The sequence below is a fragment of the Plectropomus leopardus genome, chromosome 20 (genome assembly GCF_008729295.1).
Source record: "Plectropomus leopardus isolate mb chromosome 20, YSFRI_Pleo_2.0, whole genome shotgun sequence".
NCBI lineage: Eukaryota > Metazoa > Chordata > Actinopteri > Perciformes > Serranidae > Plectropomus > Plectropomus leopardus.
In genome coordinates this window covers 4,716,345-4,740,029 of record NC_056482.1, presented here as the reverse complement: position 1 = coordinate 4,740,029, position 23,685 = coordinate 4,716,345, and the positions used below count along the sequence as shown (strand labels likewise).

The 23,685-nt window shown below is 36.3% G+C and overlaps 2 protein-coding genes across 7 annotated transcripts in view; one reads left to right on the top strand and one right to left on the bottom strand.

The window, feature by feature from the left end:
• Positions 1–50: 50 nt before the first annotated feature.
• Positions 51–11,712, bottom strand: LOC121959491 (leukemia inhibitory factor receptor). Of its 3 annotated transcripts, XM_042508821.1 has the most exons (16): positions 11,567–11,712; positions 10,625–10,678; positions 10,307–10,360; positions 10,071–10,185; positions 9,773–9,930; positions 9,509–9,654; positions 8,181–8,349; positions 7,906–7,994; positions 7,581–7,788; positions 7,282–7,467; positions 5,639–5,770; positions 4,620–4,781; positions 3,389–3,535; positions 3,208–3,289; positions 3,033–3,114; positions 51–2,835 (listed from the first exon to the last, which is right to left on the bottom strand). In XM_042508821.1, the coding sequence occupies exons 1-16, from the start codon at positions 11,646–11,648 to the stop codon at positions 2,419–2,421; spliced, it is 2,283 nt and encodes a 760-aa protein (XP_042364755.1). In that variant the 5' UTR covers positions 11,649–11,712; the 3' UTR covers positions 51–2,418. The 3 variants fall into 3 exon arrangements, with proteins under 3 accessions (XP_042364755.1, XP_042364753.1, XP_042364754.1); XM_042508819.1 differs by having other exon boundaries at positions 3,033–3,289; XM_042508820.1 differs by having other exon boundaries at positions 3,033–3,289; positions 8,181–8,322.
• An 11,410-nt stretch (positions 11,713–23,122) lies between these two features.
• The window catches only part of mast4 (microtubule associated serine/threonine kinase family member 4), a 124,416-nt gene continuing 123,853 nt past the window's right edge, over positions 23,123–23,685 (top strand). For all 4 annotated transcript variants that reach the window (XM_042509471.1, XM_042509470.1, XM_042509472.1 and 1 more), the window contains exon 1: positions 23,123–23,675. In XM_042509471.1, coding sequence (XP_042365405.1) covers positions 23,442–23,675 — 234 coding nt within the window. In that variant the 5' untranslated portion in view covers positions 23,123–23,441. The remainder of the gene's footprint in view (positions 23,676–23,685) is intronic.

The following is a 23,685-nucleotide window of genomic DNA, read 5'->3' as shown; positions in this document are numbered from 1 at the left end:
TGGCAATGGGAAAGCAGTCTATAGCCTGTTTTGGTGGGTTGAAAAAAAACCCAAAACACCTACATGCGCTAATATTGGTAGAATAGGGGTAGGAGTTTGCTTGGACTGCATGAGTTGCATTTTGTAAAAACAAAGATTACCCATATGAAAAAAATCAATATAGTTTAATCCTGGCCTTTACCATGTCACACCAAAAAGGAAGTACCAATCAAAACAAGGTTATGCCTATGAAACCACGTAGTGTATTTTTATTGGATCAGACGAAATGGTCTTTAAAAAGTAAAATCTTTAATTTCGTTTGTCATTACTGACACCTTGTAAGGTAAAAAAAGTAAGCTTCCCTCTTTCTGAATGAGTTCCCATGAGGCAGAGCTCCTGGCTTTATTCTGCGGCTGTGGCCTCGGTGTGGCTGTGACAACAACTTATATTCTGTTTGCTCATTTACAGTGAAACAAATGGTGCATCACATATTTAATACGCATTTCTTCAAAGTGTAGTGCCACTCTCGGTGTGTGGAAAAAGTCATTTGCCCTTTGTGTGTTTTTGAAGGGCGATATGGGCCTTTGTTTCTTGTTCTGCATCATTTTTCTCCAACTGGATACCAGAACGTCCTGCAAAATGTACGCTGCTTGAAGTGCTGCAGTTATAAGAATACAGAATGGCATAATATTCTTTCTGTTTACCTGTTGCTAATATATAGTTCTCAAAAGATCTTATTTGGTCAACATAAATACATTGGTCTGTTTTTTTCTAAGGGTGTACATTTACTTGCATTTTTATATTTCTGATTAGTTGCAACAATGTATTATGTTCCTTTTCCTGTTATTGTTGTAATGCTGTGATAAAAAAGGTTTTATATATATATATAAAACAAGCCTATACTGTAAAGATGACGGTGGTGTGCAAAATGTCGTCGGCTCATATTGCTATAGAAAGTGAGATGCAGACAAAGCCCACAGCGGCTGTCTGTATGTGTCACAGGTCAACAAACTGCGTGCAAGCACAGAGGGGTCAAAAAGTGCCTAGACTAAGATTGTACAGAATATTCTAAAAAATATGGAGACTTATTGACAAACATGGATTTATTGTTTAGGATGTTGAATAGCTTAAAACTAATGAGATGTTATATTTGAGTATTGTCAGCTGTCTTTAGTAATAAATAGAGTAGACCGAGCATTCATGGGAGATCAGTGGATTTGTCTTTTAAATTTTATTTTTTCTGTCATTTTTTTGGTGTTTCAGTTTTCAGTATTGTGATCGTGTTAAACTGTATCTGCAAACTGGCCCCAGATCAGAGACTTAAATTCCACTTTGGTTTTTGCAAACCAATATTTTTATTTCTTTTCCCGCTTTTTTATGTACACAAAGCTTTGGATTGAAGTGGTGAACTCGTGACAAAATTTTAATATATAAAAAAAGCATTTCCAACGCAACAAACAGTATGTAAAGATTTTATTTTTTTATATCCGTGTATCCACTATGTACGGTAAACACTGTAGAAACAATTCATGGTTTGCTCCTGGGGGATTGGGCACTTGATATCTGTGTGTGGAACTTGGTGTAAAGGTTTGGTAACGCTGTTTTTGAAGAGCTTGGATGTGTGTATGTGGTCCTCCTCAGTTTGAAACTTTGAAATGATACATCTGATCTGTTTCCAAAATAACTCAATAAAGAGACTTTTCATTCAGTTATTTTGCTGAAGTGCTCTTGTTTACGCATAAAGTCAAATATGACGGGATGAGTCTCAGTTACGAGCATCAAACTATTTGCTTACGAACTTTACATTTTGGATTTCGCAGCATCAGCTTGCAGCCTCTGTTGGTTAGCGGCACTATCTGCTAGACTTGTTCTTGTTCTTGCACCTACCAGAATGTCTTCACGTTAACTGTCAACCCTGTTTGCTGCTTCTTGTTTGGTGCTACAGAGAGTGCAGCTATTGGTTTTCGACAGTGTTCGTATCATTGAACTTCATCAGTTTCAGTTGGTTGCAATCTGCAGAAAAAATGGAAATAAGATACTGTATTTGTAGGGATGTATTTGAAGTAATGTACATATGCAGTCTTTCATAAAACAGCAGAGATGTTAATGTGCATGGACAGAAGAGATTGTTCAAGTAGTGCAGATACATAGATGTATAGTCAAAAGGTAGAAGGAGGAACAAACTATATGAACTTAAACTAGACATCTGTCTTTATAAGTATATATTTATACCTCGTTACCCAAGTAAACAGTAATTTTGACAGCTGTGTATTGCTGTTGATCGTTTCTCTAATAGTCAACCTCCAGACCCTGCAGACTGCCGTATAGACCTCATTTGATTCATTCATGGACAATAGTTCTCCTGATGCTGTCTTCTGTATGCTCTGCAGTTCGATTCCAAACTGTTCACAAAATCGAGTTTGGACTGGTACTAAATTGTCATATATAGTTCAGTCCTGATTTTACCACAGTCGTGTCTGCGTCCTCCAGTTCTCTTTCCATGACCTGCATGGATGTATTCGCGGGCACGCCCTGAAGCATCCCTTGCTGGAACATTTCCATTGTTGTATAATCACTTGTAAAGGCAAAAGGAGAAATCGGAGGGTTTGTCCTTGGGATGTTTGGTAATGTCTCTGCAGTAACGTCAGGAGGGATATCTCCAGTTGCATCCTCAGTGTCTCTTTGGATCTGGCCACAAGTCATTTCTGTTGAGTCCCTCTCATCCTCTGAGGCGTGAAGAAGTGGTAACATTGATGGTAGCGTGCAAGCAGGGATCACAACTTCTTTCTCGACTATCTGAAGACTGTTTGTGTCCCATTCCTCCACCCTCAGAGTGTTGATGGACTCTAGTAGTTCCTGAGTGAAATAAAAAGGATCTGATTACAGTTTACCTCTGGCTGGCACTTTTAACTGCTTCCATAGGAAGTTTGCAGATTACTGTTCTCATTACCCTAAACTGATTCTTTCAAATCTGGCTGGTAGTTTTGTCAGACTTCCACAATGTTAAAACTGAAAACCCGTGATTCAGTTATTGAAAGCAAAACCTACTTTACCTGCACACAGGGTCCTTCCATTTTTTGCACTGCATCGCTGTTTACAGGGCTCGGTATGCTTGGCCACATAATGGCTTTTACTCTAGATAAAGAAGGTAGTGGAGAGGAGATATAAATATTTAGCCATGTTAAAAATGAATGACAGCTCAAAGACAGTGACCATGATGCAATGTACCTTTTTATTATCACAGATCCGAATGTCAGCACAGCAGCCACAACTGCAAAGATTATAATGACACCACTGACATCAAAATGTCCTAAGAAGTGAGGAAAAAAGGCAGGAAATATGCAATAAGTTGGGATGTTTCTTTGCAAGTATCAGTGTCAGAGATTCAAAGATGTTTGATTGATACAACCTTGATCTTTTGTTTTAAATATGCTTGTTGCTTTGCTTCGTTCTCCCTCTCCCGTCTGGGTGAAACCTGATATCTGGACCTGGTATGCTGTGCTGCTTTTGAGACCCTTTAATTCATAGCTGTTTAACTCTGGATCCACTGTAATTTCTGCAATCAGTGAGGGACAGTTTTCAGCATATACACATGTAACTTGGACAAATCAGGACTGCATTTTCAGATACTATATGATCAGTCACACTTGGTACAATGGGTGTTTGGCATGCTAGCAGCAGCCTGGTGGAGGAATGTCAACATCATTTAATCAGTCGGTTGGTCCAAAACTTTTGTCCATAGTGAAATATTGAAGAATATTTTTTGTTCAGTGTATTTATACCAGGCAGCAGCCTCTGTGGCTAAATAATGAAGCCAACATGCAAAACCAAAAACTGCAGTTCCTCTAATGGCCACTAGAGGCCTGCTCCCAAAGTAAGTCAGTCCTCATAGATCCCCATGTTAAAATTACCAACTTTACAACAGAAATAAACATGTTGACAGCCTGGTCCAAAGCAGTGTTTTGCATCAGCAGCAGATAATTATTGACACATTGCTGCTAGCAAACTTGGACTCTGCAAGATTTTAACATCCAAATTCCAAAACAATTTAGGCAGGACTATTGTGTTGTTGAGGGAGTGTTTAAATGTAAGTGGCACATTAATTTTAATACCACTTGTAAAAACCCATCAACCATTGCTGGCTTCCTTCAGAATTTACATATAATAAGAGGAATAGCATTTCGCCAAACAGCTGTACATGCTAAACACTGACAGTTTATACAATGTGCCTGGATTGTTCAAACAAACTCTGACAAACAACAAGAGGGATATTAATAGGCTCACAGCGGTGGCAGCCAAGGCAGCAAAATCTGTATCAGCCGACTAAAGAGGATGGCAAAAAACACAACTGCAAAGGCCGCAGTCGGTTTTTAGTTTGTACCAAACATCAGCATTTGAATTTCACTCTGACATAGTTTAAAAACCTCTAGAGATTAAGACAGTGGTAAACAAAACAGCAGGCAGAGAGGAAATCCCCTGATAACAATGCATTCAGAAGCTGTGTATCTGGACTTTACAGTATTATCTGTATTAGTATCAGTATTATCAAAGTATTATCTGTATTTATGGATTAGACAAAAAAAACAAGTATAGAAGTTTCTGAGTGAGTAGTGGCTTAGTTTAAGGTGGATCATGCTTACTTCTCTCCGTGCTCGCCCCCCTGCTGTGGTACTCGGTGAGATAGATGATGTAACCCAGTAGAAAACCTCTGAGTTTGTCCTCTGGGATGGACGACCACTGCAGCACCACTGAATTCAGCGTCTCATTGTAGCTGCTGATGTTTGCGGGACCGCTGAGTGGAGCTGTGGCAGCACAGTATCAAGAAGTCAGACTTCTTTTATATATATATATATATATATATATATATATATATATATATATATGGGTATATATATATATATATATATATGGGTAGAATAAGAAGAAGATACTGAGTGGACTCTGTGAGCCTATTAGAGATTTTTTTGATCCTGCTGAATTACATGTATAGTTGCCAGCTTCTTACCATTATTTTAAAGTGACAATACTTTAACTTAACAGGACCGTTACATTTATTTCAGTTTTCTACACTAAACTGTAAGGTTGCAGTATAATATTGGCTCCAAAAAGCATTTACATTTACAGTGTTTTACTGTATTTACAGTAGATTACTGTTGAAATTTGGCCTCATTTTTACAGCAGTTTGTTACAGTGCACCTTGGTCTGGAATGAAATATCAAACTGTTTATTGGATTTCCAAGAAATGTTGTACAGAAATTAATGGTACCCAGAGGATACATTATACTGACTTTATTAATCCCCTGACTTTTCCTGTAGGACAACCAGCAGGTCAGAATCCCACTTATCCAGTGAAATATCTCTACATCTGCCAAATTGATTATTACAATAATTTAGTTCAGACATTCATGCTCCCAGAGGGATGAATCCTAATGACATTAGTATTATCTCCTGACTTTCCTTGACAGGCCACCAGCGGCTTGATATTTGAAATGTCTCTGCATCTGTGGCATGGATTGCTTTGAAATCTGTTGCATCATCAGGGCTAAATTAAAATTTGTCCATACACTGGTGTGTCTATCCAACAGTTTTCTTTACAAGCATTGCAGCATTTCATCATAGTAATATACAATAGCAGAAAGGTAGTAGGCCTGTGACTTACATGCTTCAGTGAAATAAAACTGTGTGCTCCCATAGGTGCTCTCACTGTTGTTGATGCGCTTCATGTTGCAGGTGTCCTTGTCTGGCCGAGTGTGAAGAGTGATGCTGTATCTCTTATGCGGTTCCAGAGCCTCTGAGGATTTAACCAAATAACTTATCTTGGATGGCAGGAAACTAAATGTATTTCATCATATTCCAAAAAAGAAAATTCCATAAATTATGTTTGTATATTACTAATTTAAATCAACAAATGTGTTTTCGGAGAAGCATAGTGCCACCTGAATTCAGTTTATTATTAACACTGTGAGGATACGTTCTTAGAAATTCTTTTCTGGGAAGACACATAATGCATAATGTTTATACAGACTGTATCTGCAAAATTTTAACTGGCAATTATTTGTTTGTTGTCCAGTATCCACTCATAGCAGCTAAAGCATGAGTAATGTTTTTACGCTCATGTTTAGGCACTTAAAGCTCTTGGATATAGTTTGGGAAATATTGTGGTCTTACACAATTCAAACCACCTCAAACTTTCATTTATCTGAAAAAAGTATTTTTGTTCCCTAAACCTAACCACAAGCGGGACTCAGGATGTGAATCGTGGAAAGTCCTCTGCTTTTTACAAGAAAAGCAGCAGGAGAGACTGGGGATTGTTGGCACACAGCTACTTTCTAATCAGGAACAAAAATGTAACTAAAAGCTGTAATTAAAATGTTTGCTTTCTTGACCTGAGCGTATCAACCTTGTTAAAACATCTGAAATCCACTGACTTTTTTGATAAGGTTAAAGGTAAGGTAAAAAAGTAGTCTATGGACTAAACTTATTATGTAACTAATGAACAGAGATATTGGAAATGTGTTACTTCTAGTTAAAAGACATAATAATCAGCTACATCTTGATATAAGATTTGAAAGTAAGTGATTGTAGCTGGCTGTCATTACTTCTCAAAGTTGGGTCAAATGTGAGCAGAGTTGGTAGGCACATTATCTGTTGTAACAGTTTAACTGTAACCATATTTTTAAGCAATTACAGCTATTTGTAAAGATTAAAAATGTCTTCATTGGTAATTATTATTTTGAATGTTCAATGGCAAAAGTAATTAGACTTTTCTACTGTGCAATAGTCAAAACATGTAGTTTGGTTTTAAAAATGTGCAGGTATCATAAATGTTTGAGATTTCTGGTCCTTTTTTTAAATTAAATGTTCAAATTGATTCTATTTGTTGCTATAGAATTTTGACATTGTGCCAACCAACCCCATAATAGATTTGGTTTTCACAAATGCACAACATTACTTTTAACAAACAAACAAACAAATAAACAAACAAACAAATAAAAAAAAAAACAACTTAAAAGAACATTTGTGTACATTAAAACATATATTTATAGCTTAGACTGTAACTCTTTATCTGCTGCTGGTGAGATTTTTCTAATAGAAATGATGCCAGAGAAGTATGGCAGACAGTAAAAAGTGTGCCAAACGACCCCAGTCTCCCCTACATATCTCACTCCTCCTTTCTTCACATAACATAATCAAGGCGCAAATTATATTTTCGAATGAACGTACTTGGCAAAAGAAATTAGCAGCGTGTAAACAAAACTTCTAGGGCACATGGTTGATGAAAATTTGTGAATATTTCTGCACCTGGTAATGGAGCCAAGGTCCTATTGTTTTGTTTACGCTGATAAAAGGACATGTAGACTGCTTTATGTCCGTTCCTCATCCACTCCACTGAATAGCAGACATATTTTTTGATGAGATTGTCTTTCCAGGAGATGGTAAAAGACGTATTGCTGTGGACTATCACATTCAGTTTCCCAGCTCCCATACCTGTAGGGACAAAATTCATAATAAGTTTTTAAATCTAATCTTAGAGTTCTGTGACCTGTTTCCAAAAGTGAAAGCTTGGAAAATAAGAAAGAAAAAGCTGGATGACAACTCACTGGGCATGTCTTGTCGCTGTGGTATTGCCTGGCTTACAGCTGGGGAGGTGCTGGCGTTATTCACGGCACTGATGTTGAGATGATATGCAGAGTATGAGAGAATCAGTCTGATCTCAGGCTTAGTGGTGCTGATCCGCTCACATGGGGCCTCTCCTGACGCTTTCCAAACGGTTACATAGAAACCATCATGCAGCTCTTTGGCAGAAAACTAACATACAGGGTCATATTATTATTTTAATAGCTACAGCCACACAGAAGATATATCACCCATTATGTTTCTTGTAGAAATAACATTTGATTTAAAGAGACATTTAAATAAAACTACCTTCCAGCTTAAAGTAAGCAGCCGGCAGCCTTTTCCCTCTGCAGTGTCAGAGTCCTCAAGGCTCACAATGACAGGCTTTGTTGTCAGTTCTGAAAGAGGATATTTAATGTGAAAATAAGACGCACTATTTTAGTTACTTTTCCTGTTCTTATAAGCAAATAGTGGAGTAAAAACACATTTCATATGTATGTCATCACAGTTAACACAGTAAGTAGAAACTGCTTCTTTTCAATGTTATGTTTAGTTTAACCCAATAAAGGATAAAGCAAACTGACCTGATGGGACAGTGTAGGCTTCACTCCATGCACACCGTGGGCAGTTTTTATTCTCAACACACTTTATCTTCACAGTGTAGGACAGTGAGGAGTTTAAATTCTGCATGATGCCGTTGTCTCCATTTTCTGATTGCGAGGATGACTGTGAAGCATAGAAATAAAGAGAGGCCTATTTTGTCTTCAGTTAAGTCAGTAGTTAAATCGTAATTTTTATTTAATCTGCTATTCTTGTCAAGATCTGTTAAGTGAGAGAGACATGAGTACAGTGTAACAAACAAAAAAAATAAAAATGGCTGGACTTCTTGTCTCTAAAGTTAAACTAAAGGGGAACTCCAATGATGTGACATATAAAGGTCAGTTTATTCATGATGAAGAGCATTACTCAGCTGCTGAAAACAGCTGTTTGATGACTTCTGTAGGTTTATGTATTACTCAATCGGCCTCCCATGCACAGGCCCAGGGGCCCATAGTGCCAGGGGTCCTGTGGCCTTCATCTTCAAAATGGCACTCAAACTTACATATATTGACGAGAAAAAGACTCAGACAAAAAAATCCACAAGGAGACACAAAGTGCCTACAAAGTGACACAAAATGAGCAAAAACAGACAAAATTACCTCAAAGAGACACAAAGCAACCACAGTGAGACAAAAATGACTGAAAAGTGACACAAAACAGGCAAAAAAGACACAAAATTACCTCAGAGAGACACAAAGCAACCACAGGGAGACACAAAATCTCTACAAATTGATATAAAACAACCAAAATATACACAAAATTGCCTCAAAGTAATAGAAAACATCAAAAAGACCCCAAGTTACATCAAGGAGTCACAAAATGACTCCAAAGCGACATAAAACAATTACAAAGAGATACAAAATGACTACAAAGCAACGCAAAACAACCAATAAAATACACAAAATTACCTCAAAGACACACAATGTGATGACAGAAAGACACAAAACAACCACAAAGTGTCAGAAAATGACCAAAAAGACCACAAACCACAAAAAATGGAAAAACCACCAAAAACCTCAGCATATTAGCACGGTCATTTTAATTATGTTTGCATGCTGACACTAGCTTCTAGCTCAAAGTAGTCCTACCGCTGCGACTAACAACAGCCTCGCTATAGCCGCTAGCATCACTGTCGACTTGTAGCATTGTTATGACCGCAGTTAATAGAACCGCAGTAATAAATCACTTGAGAGGTGCTTTAAAACCCCTCAAACAAACCCAAGTGTGCCAGCTCACACCAAAAGTAGCATCAGTAGCCGATCAGTACACGGCTCATTCTTGTGTGTGGTGGTAACGGGGGTTGAACTCTGACCTGGATCCATGGCAGACTGCCCAGCACTTTGTATTTCACAGAGTGATTTGTTATGTCCTTTATGTCTTCTCGTTGCCAGCTGACATTCATGACTAGTGTTCCAGCATGGCGGCGGAAAGACACATTTCGTGGAGGACCACATCGCACTGAAATGTAAATAATTCAATAAATAATAAAATAAAAACAACCATTTAGTCAGAGATGAATCTTTAAAACATATATTAAAAGAAATTTGCCCAGAAAAACATTCATCGTTGGACTTACAAATGCTTTTCGGTGAAACACTGATAACTGCTTTGGTACAGTTCGCTGACTCGTTGATTTCAAAAACCTGAGCGGTCAGGTTTTCATTTTGATACGCTTTAAACTTTTTAATGATTGTTTCACTGATGTTGTAGTAAGCTTTGCAGTAGCTTCTGCCTCTAGAAGGAGAAACCGTTTGGAAATGAGCTGTCCATCCTCAAAAACCACAACTTAGTTTTGGTTTTTTTTTAAAGATGAAAATCAATATGACTTCACAAACAGCAAATGATAAATTCAGTGGAGAAGAAATCCAGCTTACGGTTGTTGTAGAATGAGTGTGTATGTCGTCCTCTCTGATGCACGCTTTCCAGGTTTCCACACACAGTCTATTTTATTCTGTGTTTTACCAAAACAATCCAAATCCTGGACTCCATCTGAAGACAGAGTCAGTGTGCAGTCTTAGTTAAGTTTAAAAAAAACTCTATTTTTCCAAGTTTCTTATCTTTTATTTTTCAACTGATGATTCAGTTTAGGGTGACTCAGATGTGTCTTTACCTTGGTGAATGCCACAGTGCTGATATATGGAGGTAATGTTCTGTATGCATTTCACTGGAACATAGTATGAATATGAAGTGAAACTAGATCGGTTAATCAGATATTTTGTGTATTATCTCACAGCAGAAAACACAACACTATATACACTTTTTAGGAAAAAATTTGATAATAAAATTTGATAATACTTAATAATTTTTTTGCAGACTAACCCCCTAGAAACAATTTATTAGAGAAAATATGAAGAAATCACTGATATTTGAGTATAAGAATTCTGATTAATAAGTTGAAATGGTTTGACAAAAAAGTAAAATATCCCACCTGCACGTGGTTCTTGAACACAAGAGGAGAGCATAGTGCAAAAAAGGACCAGACCTTGAATGGCAACAACAGCAAGAAGTTTTAGGCAAAATCTGCTGTAAATGCTAAATACAGGAGTTATTTGAATTGAGCAGTTCACAAAAAAGTTCTTGAAACTTAATTTGGTAATGGATTTAACCCTTTGAAAACTTGGGTCTTGTGCTCAGTTCAGTGTTTTAAACCATTTAAATCTTTGAACCCAGAGCAATTTGGTTTAATATCTTTCACAAATGTGAAAAAAAAGGCGCAAAGCAACTTTGCAAGAAATGTCCCACAAATTGCAAGAAATTAGTAGACTGAGAAAATCACTTTTCTGCCGGTAACTTTTCTGCCAGCATCCTACTGGTATTTTACAGTGTCACTACCCTTTTTACTTAAACAGCATACTGCTGTTACATTGAATACACTATTTTACAGTAGAATATTTACGGTGTTTACAGTGTAGTACTAACATGCATGTGACTTCTTTCCTGCCATTATGCCTACTTCTGTTAAAATGAAAAATACTGCATATTGTGTCAAAACATACATCAACGATACAGCACACAAGATTTTGCAGTTTTTTACCGTATTTTGGAAAAATGCTACATCAGAATTTGGCTGTATTTTTACAGCAGTTTGTTATGCGTCATTTTTAGGTCATTTTCTTGGCTTTTTTTAACCTTCCTTTTTCTGCGCTAACCTCAGATCATTTTCTTGTACTTTTTCATACTAATTTTGTGCTATTTGTTGGGTCATTTCTTCTAGATTTTCTGATTGCCTTTTTCCCCATGTTTTTGAAAGAATTAATAGGCCAAAAACCTATAAAAACTTGAAAATTATTCTCTTTTCTCCATAAAAAAGTTTAAAATAATCAGTTATGAGTTACAAAATGAAAAAAAGGGAAGTTTAAAGATCACTCACCAAGGATGAAAAAATATGAATGGTTTGCACAAGAGGAGCATTTTGATTCTAAAAAATCAAACTGATATCCACGGCCAACCATGTTGCCTGGGACTGAACCCAAGACTGAAACCAAGAAGCCAAGAGAGTGGGCTTGAGGGAAAAATTATCACACCCACATTCTGCTACCATTCACAGCCATGGTGCACACAGTAGCTGCTCACTGAGAGTAAACAAGGAGGAAATATTTTTGGAGGAGTTATAGTCAGCGTGGTTGGGCGGGGACACCTTTTGACACATTTTACAGGACTCGCAGAGACTAAACTGACAGCAGGTCCCCTTGAGTTTGCAGAATAACTGCACTTCTTCTTTCTGCAAATAGAACTACTCAACATGTGATGTGCCGTTTCTAATAACTCTGACATGCAGGTAAACCTAGAGATGTGACTGTGAAATTACTGAGCACAAGACTGCGTGACTGAATTAATGTCTCTGTCCTCTGAGCTGTTACTGAACACTCAAATGTTCACGATGACTCAAAGAACAAAAAAAGTTTTGTCCTGTAATTTCAGGAACTCTTTGTGCTCATTTTGCTTTCAAAGAACTGAAAGTCATTTTGCATTTGCAAATTGTGCCATGCATACAGATGTTGTGTTTTGCAGATGTTTCATTTTGAATCAGAGGTGTTTTTGAAGGAGTGTTTTAGAAAACAGTTGGCTCCCATCACTTTCTACAAGTGAATGGTTTTAGGGACTGTAGTAGAATGAAAATATAACCTTTGTAGTAAAAGTGTGCTCTGTTGAGATTTCCTGTACAGTAAAACATAAAGTAAAGCAAAGTACAGTAGCATTTAATTCATTGGAGTGTGAGCAAATTAATTTGATTTTATTTGGAAAACTTGGGGGGAAAAGGCAATGAGCTACTTGTCAAGAAATGTCCTGCAAATTTTAGAATTTGGTAGATTAAGAAAAATATTTTTAAAAAGCCATGGGTAAAATGTCCAGAATATATTTGTAATTATCATATTTATATATTTGAAATTATGCTACAGGATTATTATTACTTTTTAAGCAGTTTATTTATTTCTATTTTTTAAAAACTAATTTCTTGCAAATTGTTAGGTAATTTCCTATTAGGTTCCTCATTGTCTTCTTCCCATGTTTTTTTAAAAATTTTTTTAATTCAACCTCAAGAGGCCAAAAGCACATTTTTATAATAACTAAAACAGATCCTTAACAGTTACAACCAAACACTGGGATTGTTTTCCTTTTCCTATGTTTTTTTTTTTAAAGAATACAAGCCAGTTTGCTTAGGTTGAGCACCAAAAAACTGAGTGTATATTGGAGAGAAGGCAGACATCTCTACAGCTGATATCTCAAACAATCTGCAACTCACCAAAACAATCTAGATTGATAATTAGCACTACAGGAAAGAGGAAAAATATGTATTTTTGATTTTTGGGTGTACTGTCCCTTTACGCTCTTGGACAGCAGACTGCACCTGTGATCTGTTTGGCTAGCTTCAGGAAAATGACATGAAACATAATAACAACAAAACAACAAGTCTGTACAAACGCATTTTTGGGTAAGTTACAAGAATTCATGTATTTTTAGCTGCATGTTCCTCCTTCAGTGCTGAACTGGCAGAACACAGGAAGTTGAGTTCTCACCTCAGTGACTTTACTCGGCCCAAAAAACAGTCACATTGCTTGTCAGGATAATGATCTCAGCACTACACTTGAACACTGTAGGCTGTGCTGCAAAATTTGACCCGCCGTTGTTTGTCTTGTATGATCTCCTTCTTTGCACTGAGGTCAAAATCAGTCAGCTGCTTAAATGTGAAGAAGAAAGAATTTTTTTGGACCTCAAATCTATGTAAAAAAATATCTGCAGTATTTAATTTAGGGGAACTGAAATTGCATAAGTGTTTTAAAAAGAAAAAAGTATGAATTTAGAGAACAACATTTTGAACAGTCTTGCCACAGGATCTCAGAATCACTGCAACAAAAAAAAAAATTATAATAATATTTTTTTTTGAATGAAAGAAAAAAGAAAAATGGTAGATAAAGCATTACGTTTATACCATGTTTTGACCTCCTTCTTTTCACTGAGGTTAGAAAGGTCAACTGATTATATGTGAAGAAGAAAGAATTTTTTGTAACACAAATCTATATAAAAAATGTTTTTTAGAGGTGTGTTTGCAGTATTTAAATAAAAAAAGTAAAAAGTATGAATTAAAAAAGAACATTTTGAAGAGTCTTGCCACAGGAAACTAATTTCCGCTTGACAGGTTAATGTCTGCCTACTCATGTTTTTCTCATGCGTAAATTTCCCCACCTTTACTCTTATCATCCCTAAGATCAGCAATGTGCCGTAACTCGCTTGCGTGCTCAAAGTGTTGAAAGATCATATGGGTTCATCTGGTGTTTTGCTTTGATCACAGTCCTTTCGTCTTGGCTTTACAATGAGTGCCCCCACACAGAAACTAAGAACTTACTAATCATTTCTACAGTAAACTGGTGTTCATCATTTAATCTGTGATTGCTGTAACACGAGGCAGTGTATGATTTATCAATTGATTTGAAGCTGCATTTGCTAAAATTAGACAGTGACTTTAAATCTTCTAAACCTGAAAAGGTTGTTTAAAGCAAGCTATTTTGAAAGTCAAATAATGTTGATGTAGTTTATTTTTCAAGTTTTCATAAAAAAGACAATTTCAACTAGCATTTTTTGCAAGATTTTTGTTGAACACTTTATAATTTTGTGTTCGAGTCAGAGAAGATAGCGGCACAAATGATCATAAAATCAATTCTTTGACACAAAGTGTTTCCAAAATGAAAATCTGATCTAAAATGAATTCCTGATGGTTAAATCTCCGAAACAGTGACACTGTCTGTTACAACAGTTTATCTATAGTCACACGTGATTAAGATTTACATGGATTCTCCTTATAAAAAACAAATAAAGTCTGAAAGGCTTCCAGCTGAATTCTTGCTCAACCTTGACAAACTGCAACGTTGTTTGAAAGCCTAAAGCCTCGAGATTCTATCTGCTTCAAAAAAGCAACAAAAAAGCTAAATTTTCCAAAAAGTGAAAGAAAAAAAATCAAAACTGTAAAAAATAAAATCAATGAAATGACAAAGGTTAAGATAAAACTTTACATTTATACCATGTAAGTAATATTCAGTGTGACTCAGAGCATTGGTTCTCAACAAGAGGTCTGGGGACCCCCAGGGATCCCTGTGGGAGTTCCAGGGGTTCCCCAGAAACATGGAAAATAGCTTATTTTCAATATTAAATTCACTATAGAAGTGAGCTCAGTGTGAGTAAGAGCCACTAGAGTATTCTGATCAGATGTTTCACTTCCTCCATGGTTATCTCCTCAACTGTAGCTAACATTAAGGTTATTATAGTTAACTAAAGATAAAATACCAATTAAAACTAGCTAGGATTTTTTTTTCAAACTAAATTAAAATAAAAACAACATTTTGGGAAAAAACTCAAACAACACTAGCTAAAATAGAATATAAATACAAAAAAAATGTCCTCAGTTTTAGTCTTTGTCAATTTGGTCAAATGTGTGAATATGACAATTATGAGGAGGCGTTGGTGCATGTTTATTCAGACGGGAATTTCTCCATGACTGTGAGTCAGTTGCCATCACAAAGTGATGTATTAGTATTCCAATTCTGAACTCCTTAAATTTGTTGACAAATATCCCCATATGATAGTTAAAAAAAATGCAAAGATTAATAAAGAATAAAGAAAATTAACATTTTTAAAGAGTAAAAACAAAACTGAAATGAGTAAACTTACCTTGGAAACTAATTGAAACTAAGGTGAATTGAAAACAAAAATTATAAACTAAATAACAAATAAGAATGATTTAAAGAATAATAATAAAAACATAATGACTATGACAACCATAGAGTCCTGGTCTTTGTCATATTTAACAACCCAAATCTCTGAAGTCTGGGAGGAAACAGTTCGGTCCTGATACACTATAGCCCGAGACATGCAGACACGGCTGATTTTATTCAGAATATTGAATAGGAACTACTGGACTCCTGCAAAAATGTCTACATTGGGACTTAGGGAGAATGATAAATGTTGGAGATGTGAGAAGGAAAGGGGCACACTGGTACATATGTTCTATGAATGTGAGATGGTGTACAACCTCTGGGTGGCTGTTATCCAATGTATCAATAAAGTACTCAAGAGGGGCCAGCTTTATGTATTCTGGGTATCTTGCCGAGGAAATCCAGCCTATCCACACAAAGGTGCATATGGGTGAAACTAGCTCTCGCAACAGTAAACAGGGTAGTCTTGAGACACTGGAAGTCAAAAGAAAAGATCACTTTTAAGGAATGGAGATATGAACTAACCAAGATAGCTTCTTTTGAACAACTTATTTATAAGATTAATAATAATTTAGATCTCTTCTTGAAAGTATGGGCTCCTTATTTGGAAATGATTGGAAAGTGATGATCATAATGGCTAATACCTGTACACTCCCCCATGTACCTTATATCCATGTAGGTCCAAGGAATAGACATGTCATGTAACATTGTTTTGTGATGAATTTAACTGTCAAGAATGGGCACCTTATTTATCTTTAATTTTTTTTCTTTTCTTTTAAGTTTCTTTTATTCCTTCTTTTGCTTGTTATTGTCAAGTTTGTTTTATTTTTCTTAAAATGTTGACTTAATCTTGCCTGCAATGCTTATATTTACACACTAGTTGTGCATTTGCATTTGTAATTAAAAGTCAATAAAGAAGTTAAATAATAATAATAATTAAAAAAAAAAAAAAATCTCTTTTTAGATGGAGGTCCCTGATGCAAAATCTTTTCAGATGGAGGTTAGGTGTCTGTACCAAAAATCTTAAGTGCCACTGATTAAGGCCAGTTCTGATTTTGGATAGAAAAGTGAAAAGTCCAACTGACTGTAATGAGAAACATCCAGAGCACATCATGAGGAGCTCATGAGGTCAGATGTTATCTCCTTTATCAAACAGTGCCCTCCTGTGGATGGCCTGTGTGTTACCTAGACTTTTAAAACATCATTAGAAACACATTTTGCATGTACACAATATTCTTAGTTTTGGAAAAGTAACACATATTAAAGGCCAGCAAATTTCAAGATCAGCATTGAAGAAGATATGTATAAACATGAATAATTTTCATAAGGATTACTAACAGGTCATATCTAATGATTACTAGCAGGTCATACCTGAAGTTAATTGTTGTTTTTCTTTCACATTCCTTGAAAGCTGCTTTGTGACTTATAGCTACAATAAAGACAGCAGAAATCAAAATGTTAGCATTTTTAAAAAGAAATGCTGAGGTAGTATGGGAATTTGTGTGCTGCTGTTGTCATATCGCTGTTGTGATAATGGGCTTTTATGTAGTGTGCCATAAATAGGTAGTGAAAATATATTGGAAAATATAATAGTCTTATGAAAATATGCTGGATATTTTTACTAGACTGAAAAAACTTTTGATTTTAGATGTAAGTTTTATTTTGAAATAATATGAGCCATGCTATCAGCTCTGTAAAGCTGAACAGTGGTGCTTTGAGCAAAACGTTACTGTAATGTCACCATACTTACAGTGAACCCAGTTGCCAGAAATTTTTTTAGTGCTGTACGTGTCTGCAAACCGCTGGTATGTTACATTTCTACATTATTATGCAGCAGATGCATTGAACCTTCATGTTTCAGCATCATTGTGGTTAATGTGTGGTTAGGTTTAAAAACCGCTTGGTTATGGTTGGGAAAAGATCATTATAGGTTTAACATACCAAGTTTTGGAGGCACAATCACATACTGGTTGTTGGCAGAAATGTACAACACTTTCTTCTGGCACTGGGCTGCACAGTACAGCTAGTACAGTACAGTGCTAATATGTTGAGCTTTAGCTAGTATAATGTTCACCTTCTTAGCTTTATAAGTCAGAATGCTACATTAACACAAAGTACAGCTGAGGTTGATGGGATTGTCATAGGTTTTGCAGGTTTTCGATTTACCCCTTGAAACCTGAGTAAATTGGCTTGACTTTTTTCAGAAACAAGAAATATATATATAAATATATACATATATATGTATATAATAAACTGGAGAATCAGCAACTACAAAAGAAAGTTAAAAAAACAAACCAGAAAATTACCTAAGAAAATAAAAGGAAAGCAAAAGAAAAAAAAACTTACACTGCATTTACCTGAAAAAGTACTTCAGAAATAATAAAAATTCTATGACATCATTTAAAATACATAATTATGATAATACAAACAGTTGTATGGACATTTTTACCTAGCTTTTTTCTTTTTTCTTGCAATTTGCGGGAAATTTCTTGCCTTTCCCCCCCCATGTTTTCAAAAGACACTTGTTAAAAGTGTCTGCACCTAGTTTTAAAAATATGTTGATCCAGGCTTCAAAGGGTTAAAAACAGAAGTATGGGACACATGTCAATTTTGACCTGATGATGGCGCTAGATGAAAAGTCATAAGATAGTCAAACTTATCACTGTTGTGTCACCTTTTTTTTATTCTTCTTATTTTTCCTTTGTTTTGTGTCATTTAGCTTGTGAAAAGAGCATGTTCTGATTTGCCATTTAAAAAGGGGATTTTTGTACCCAAGAGAAAAAAGAGACCCTCAGGCAGTGTACTGACCAAATGACATTTGCACCAAGCAGTTTTAGCCTTTGAAAGGATGCCTAAAGCTTGATAGCACATTTTTAACACAAGATATTAGTCTGAAAATAATCTGAGTGAAGTGATTTAGGCAGCTTGGATGGATCAGTAAACTGTGGAGAGTGATTTAAATAATGATAAAAATGCATTGCTGTATTTTAAAGGGACAGTTCACCCTCCAAATCAAAAATGCCAGTTTTCCTCTAACCTGTGATGCTATTGATCAGTCTGGATAGTTTTGGTGTGAGTTGCTGATATCAGCTGTGGAGATGTTTGCCTTCTCTCCAGTATAATTGAACTAGATGGCACTCTGGTGCTCAAAGTGCCAAAAAAACATTTTTAAAACTCAACAGCAATGTCTCTTTCCAGAAATCATGACCCGGTTACTCGAGATAATCCACAGACCTTGTGAGCAGTTTTATGTAGATCTTTTTTTTTTCTTCTACTGGGTGCTGTTCACTCGTTCTCAACTGTCAGACTACCTACTTTGAACAGGTGTCACAGATTTAAAAGGAAGTGTAGTGACCTCATGCCTTCAAATGTATTCATGGAGAGATGAGATGAAAATGAACTGGTTGTGTGTTTTATTTAGGAGCAGGGAGGCTTTGCGATGATGTTCTAGTCGTTCAGTTGATTCAGTCAACTGAAAAGTCATTATGTTGAATGACAACACCTCAAACACAAGCAAATGTATACTGAGCCTTGCCAGACCACAATAACTAAAGTGACATTTCTAATATGCTGATGTTTGTTAGCTGTAAAGTTCACCATGTTTACCGTCTTAGTTTATCATCCTGAGAAAAACTGTGAAGTTGTTATCGTGACAGCAGTGTTGGGGCCGGGTTTTGGGAGTGGAGAGCAAATGTGCAAACTAACAATTTACCCCGGGATCTATTAATGTCAACACTTTCTTAGCTGTTGACATATCAGATAGTAAACACTAGATCAAGAACTGGCTGGATGGAAAGGCTCAACACCTCAGCAGTATGTTTACTCTGTGGAGCTCAGTGTACCATGACTTAATGCGGCAGATAAGGATTATAAAAGGAGGAAGCTTTTTGGGGGGGGGCATGTAGACACCGGGCTGAACAGTGAGGCAGGTATGTGCTGTTGACTGTAAACATGTTTCTTTTTTTTCCCTTTTAAAGTCAATTTTAGCAATATGTGTATTTAGGGTGTGTGTGTGTGTGTGGGGGGGGTGTATATATAACAATCTTAGATTTTCAACTGTAACCGTGGAACTGTTTGCTCACAAACAAAGGTGCAAATTTGGTTTCAGATGTGACACAATGACAGAAGATGGTTATTATAATGCTGGCATTTCATCAAAAGATCTATATGCTGTGTGAGCTACTGCACATCTAATGCACTAACAAACTTATTATGCATAGTTTACTCAATAGAGTATTTGCATTTTTACTACAAAGGGAAGTGTCTTTCATCTCATTATACTTTGTTTTTAAGGTGACTGTGTAACATCTGTCCAGGGGCTACAGATGAATAGTATCCTCTCAGCTAACACTCATATACAGCAGTGTTTATTATCCCTGAGAGACCTGGATTGACATGACTTTCTTTTGTACTACGTTCAGAACCCTCCAAAGTCTGAGCAAATTGGCTTGCTTTCTTTAAAACTTGGGGGGAAAGGGCAATAAGCAACTGGCAAGGAGTGTTCCACAAATTAAAAGAAATCAGTAGATTTAGAAAAATATTTTCAAGAAAGATAGGGAAAATTGTCCAAAAAGCTTTATTTACAAGGGGCTTAAACATATACTTAATTTTCTTTTTTACAGTAAATATATTTTTAAGCATTTTGTTTTAGCTGTTACTTTTTTTTATTTATTTATCAATGCAATGCTGTTTTTCTTACTAATTTTTGGGTAATTTCTTCTAAAGTTCCTCATTGCTTTCTTCCCAATTTGTTCCACCTTTCCTGTTAATCTCAGACTGTCCTAAAAAATAATCACAAAAGACACAAAAGCACAGAAAGAAGCATAAGAGACACAAAATAACAACAAGAAGAGGCTAAGTAACTATAAAGTCTGTGTGTCTAACACCTTTAGTAGAGGTGGTGGGGCCTTGTCTGTGTCCAGGGGCCCATTGTCTCATAATCCGCCCATGCATACAAACAAAACAATAAAAAATAGTTAGGAGAAAGCCTTATTTTCTCCATGTTTGTCCCTCTGTGAATTTGTTTCAATATTCCCTTGACTAATACTGGCACTCTAAAAGAAAAAACTGCAAAGAGTTCCCCTTCAGAAGAGACCAGGATCAGGAATTTAGTGAAGGGGGTTCAATAATGGCACATTAAGTAAAACATGACTTTATTTTGGGTGTCACTGCCATAATTGTCTTTTAGGGAGAATATCAACAGTTAACCCTTTGAAACCTGATTAAATCAGCTTGATTTCTTTCAAAAACTTGTGAGAAAGGGAATAAGTAACTGAAATGAGAAATTCCCCCCAGTTACCAAGAAATTAGTGAAAAAAAGTACAGTAAGTACAATAAAATTACCAGAAAATGACCCCCCCCCATGAAACAAAACAAAACAAAACAAAAACGAAACGAAAGAAAAAAAAGTTAAAATTTGTAATAATTCTGTAATGTAATTTTAATTATATAATGATATAATTATGATAAATATATAGTTTTTCTTTAGGTTTTATTTTTTTTCTCCAAGAAATGTTTCCTTAGCTTGAAAGCAACACAAAGTGATGTGTCTCCAGGATTCAAAGATTAAAGCAGTCTCTCTCTCTGCATACAGCACCAACAAACTCCAACAAACTGATCCACAGTGGATATTATGCCCCTCGCTTATGAACACTGATCCATCAGCTGAGCGACAGGATTAATGTGCGGGAAATCTTAAACAAATATTGGCAACCAAAAAGATGTTCTGTGGGTGTAGCTGCTGATATCATATGTGGGTGGAGTACAATACCAACAAAAGCCGGTCACGAAACATCCACTGATGTCCTGGGATCCTCCGTGACTAAACTCTTTGCAAATGTGTTTCCAATTTGTCTGAATGGAGAAATTTGAAGAGATGACAGCCACAGATGATATTTTTTCTCCTCATATGTGTTGCACATTAATGTGTATAAGACCTGTTTATGAGCTCAGAGAAGAAAATCAAAGCTGAACTATGATCTGTGCAGTAAATCTCTCCCTTTTGTGTTGCAGTGTCTTTGCCCATCTTTATTTGTAAGTTATGACTAAATGTCCTGCTATGTGCTTTAAGGCTCTGCAGATTGCGGGTATGTTTGATAAAACACTCCCTAAATCCCCCATTTTGCACAATGTGACCCAAAATTATACATCTTGTTATCACCTATATATTGATGCATATTGATGTTCTTTCCAATACTTGTAATATGCTTATATTTTGCTTGAGTTTTTAAAAAGTGAAAAAAAGGCATATTATTTCTGGATTATTTCCGAAAAATCCTTTTTGATGTTGCAACTAACAGAATATTTATTCATCCAGATGGTTAGAGGATTCTCAAAGGATCCTGGGAAGTCCTTCAGAACAGCAGAAAGTGAGTGTGTTTACATGCTCAGGTTGTTTTTGGAGTATCTCAGTTATGCGTTGCGTATGTAAACATCATATCCTGAGCTCAGAAACTTAGATAAGGCAATCAGAAACAGAGTCAGCTTTACTGACCGAGTACGTGTACACATAAAAGGTATTTGACTCTCACAGGCAAACAGTTCAAAGAACAGTTTTCAAGATGATATAAACAGGCATACAGTTTTAAAAAAAGACAACAAAGCTGAACAGATAGGCAAAACCAAATATTTAGCTATAATTTACATACACAAAGAAAAAAAAAAGATGTGTAAATAAAAATCTATGAGAAGCAGCAATGAACAATAATGCATAATGTCACAAGGCAAACAGTTTTTGTAAACTGTAAACAAGATTATGGTGCAAGGGTGCAGAGTGCAAAGAGTGATTAATGTAACAGCTTCCATGAAATGGGTGGTTATGCACAGTTTATGTATGGATGTCTATATACAGCACATACAAGGGTTGCAAATTGTAAGCTTTCTTTCCTCGATCGATTAAACAGAAAATCAACGATCAATTAATTGTTATTTGAAAAAAATATATAAAAAATTTGCTGATTTCAAACAATACCAAATGTGTGTTGTTGTTTTTTTTAACTCTGTCCAAGCTAAAATCAACATATTGCATATATTTTGACAGTATTTCATAGCCGATCAATTAATCGCTTAAAATTTCACATCTTTAAATAAAAACTTTAAGATTGATTTATTGATTGTTGATTAATTGTTATCATCCCTAGTATACACTATGTGCTTAGATTTCTATATATTACAATGATGATATGTACATACATAGGTGTAGATTCATGTTTTTAGAACACGTGCACTGGTCCCTCTCAGTAAAATTATGAAAGTAGCACAGGACTTAAATGAGTTAAAGGACCTAAAATGTAAATCTGTATTATTGAATTATTAAAGAAAACAAAAACAATTCTTGAGTAGACATGACCTACATTCCATCACTGGTATACTGGTTATGCTCAAGTTTTTCGGGGGAATCCTGCTTAGGCTATATGCTGCAAATGTAAATGTACATGTATATGCTTATGTATATGTATATCCTAGTTTCAGACACCTAGATAAGAAAATAAAACTATGCCATCCCTCCAGTGACCAGTGCTGAGAAACTGTCCCACGCTGGGAGCTTCGTGCTGACCCCTGAAGCACAGAGTGAACATCTAAAGGTGATTAAAGCTGCCTCTGTTTGGATGGAGGCTGCTGTGATCTGATTGGCCCGCCCCCGCACGTTGTGGGCGGGATTTATTTTGGGGCTGCAGGCTGACTCCACTTGAACACAGTGAAGGTTGTGACAGCATGGGCTCGCGCTGCTGGGGAAGTAAGGAGCCACCAAATCCAAACAGAGGCAACTTTTAAATCAAGCGGAGACCTCAGCCTGACGTCCACATCGACATGAAACAGGCTCGATAAGTATATTAATGTCACACACTTTGCGCGGCGTCGTGACTTTGTTTTTACTCGGTCCAAAAAAAAGTGCTATCCTTTTATGGGCTCGCAACTCTTAACGAACATGAACTCAGCGGACAGGTGCGTTGACAGGCTAATTAATAGCTAGGTTTTGTTTTGACGTCTTTAATTTGGCTCGTCTTTGCTCCGAAATTGGCGGTGTTTGTTGAGAAAATGGAGAAACCTTATTTGGCGCGTGAAAGCGGCGAAAGTGAGTCGTCGTCCGGTTCTACCACCTTGTCCGAGGGGGAAGAAGACATGACACCCGGGGCTTTATTGGACATCAAAGTTTCTGCAGATGGAGATGATGGACGCAACTCGGACTTTCAAAGTGTCAACGAAGATGAGGACGACAAGAGGACACCAAGGGATGAAGGGAGTGAGGAAGAAGGAGACGAAGACGAAAAGGTAACAAACT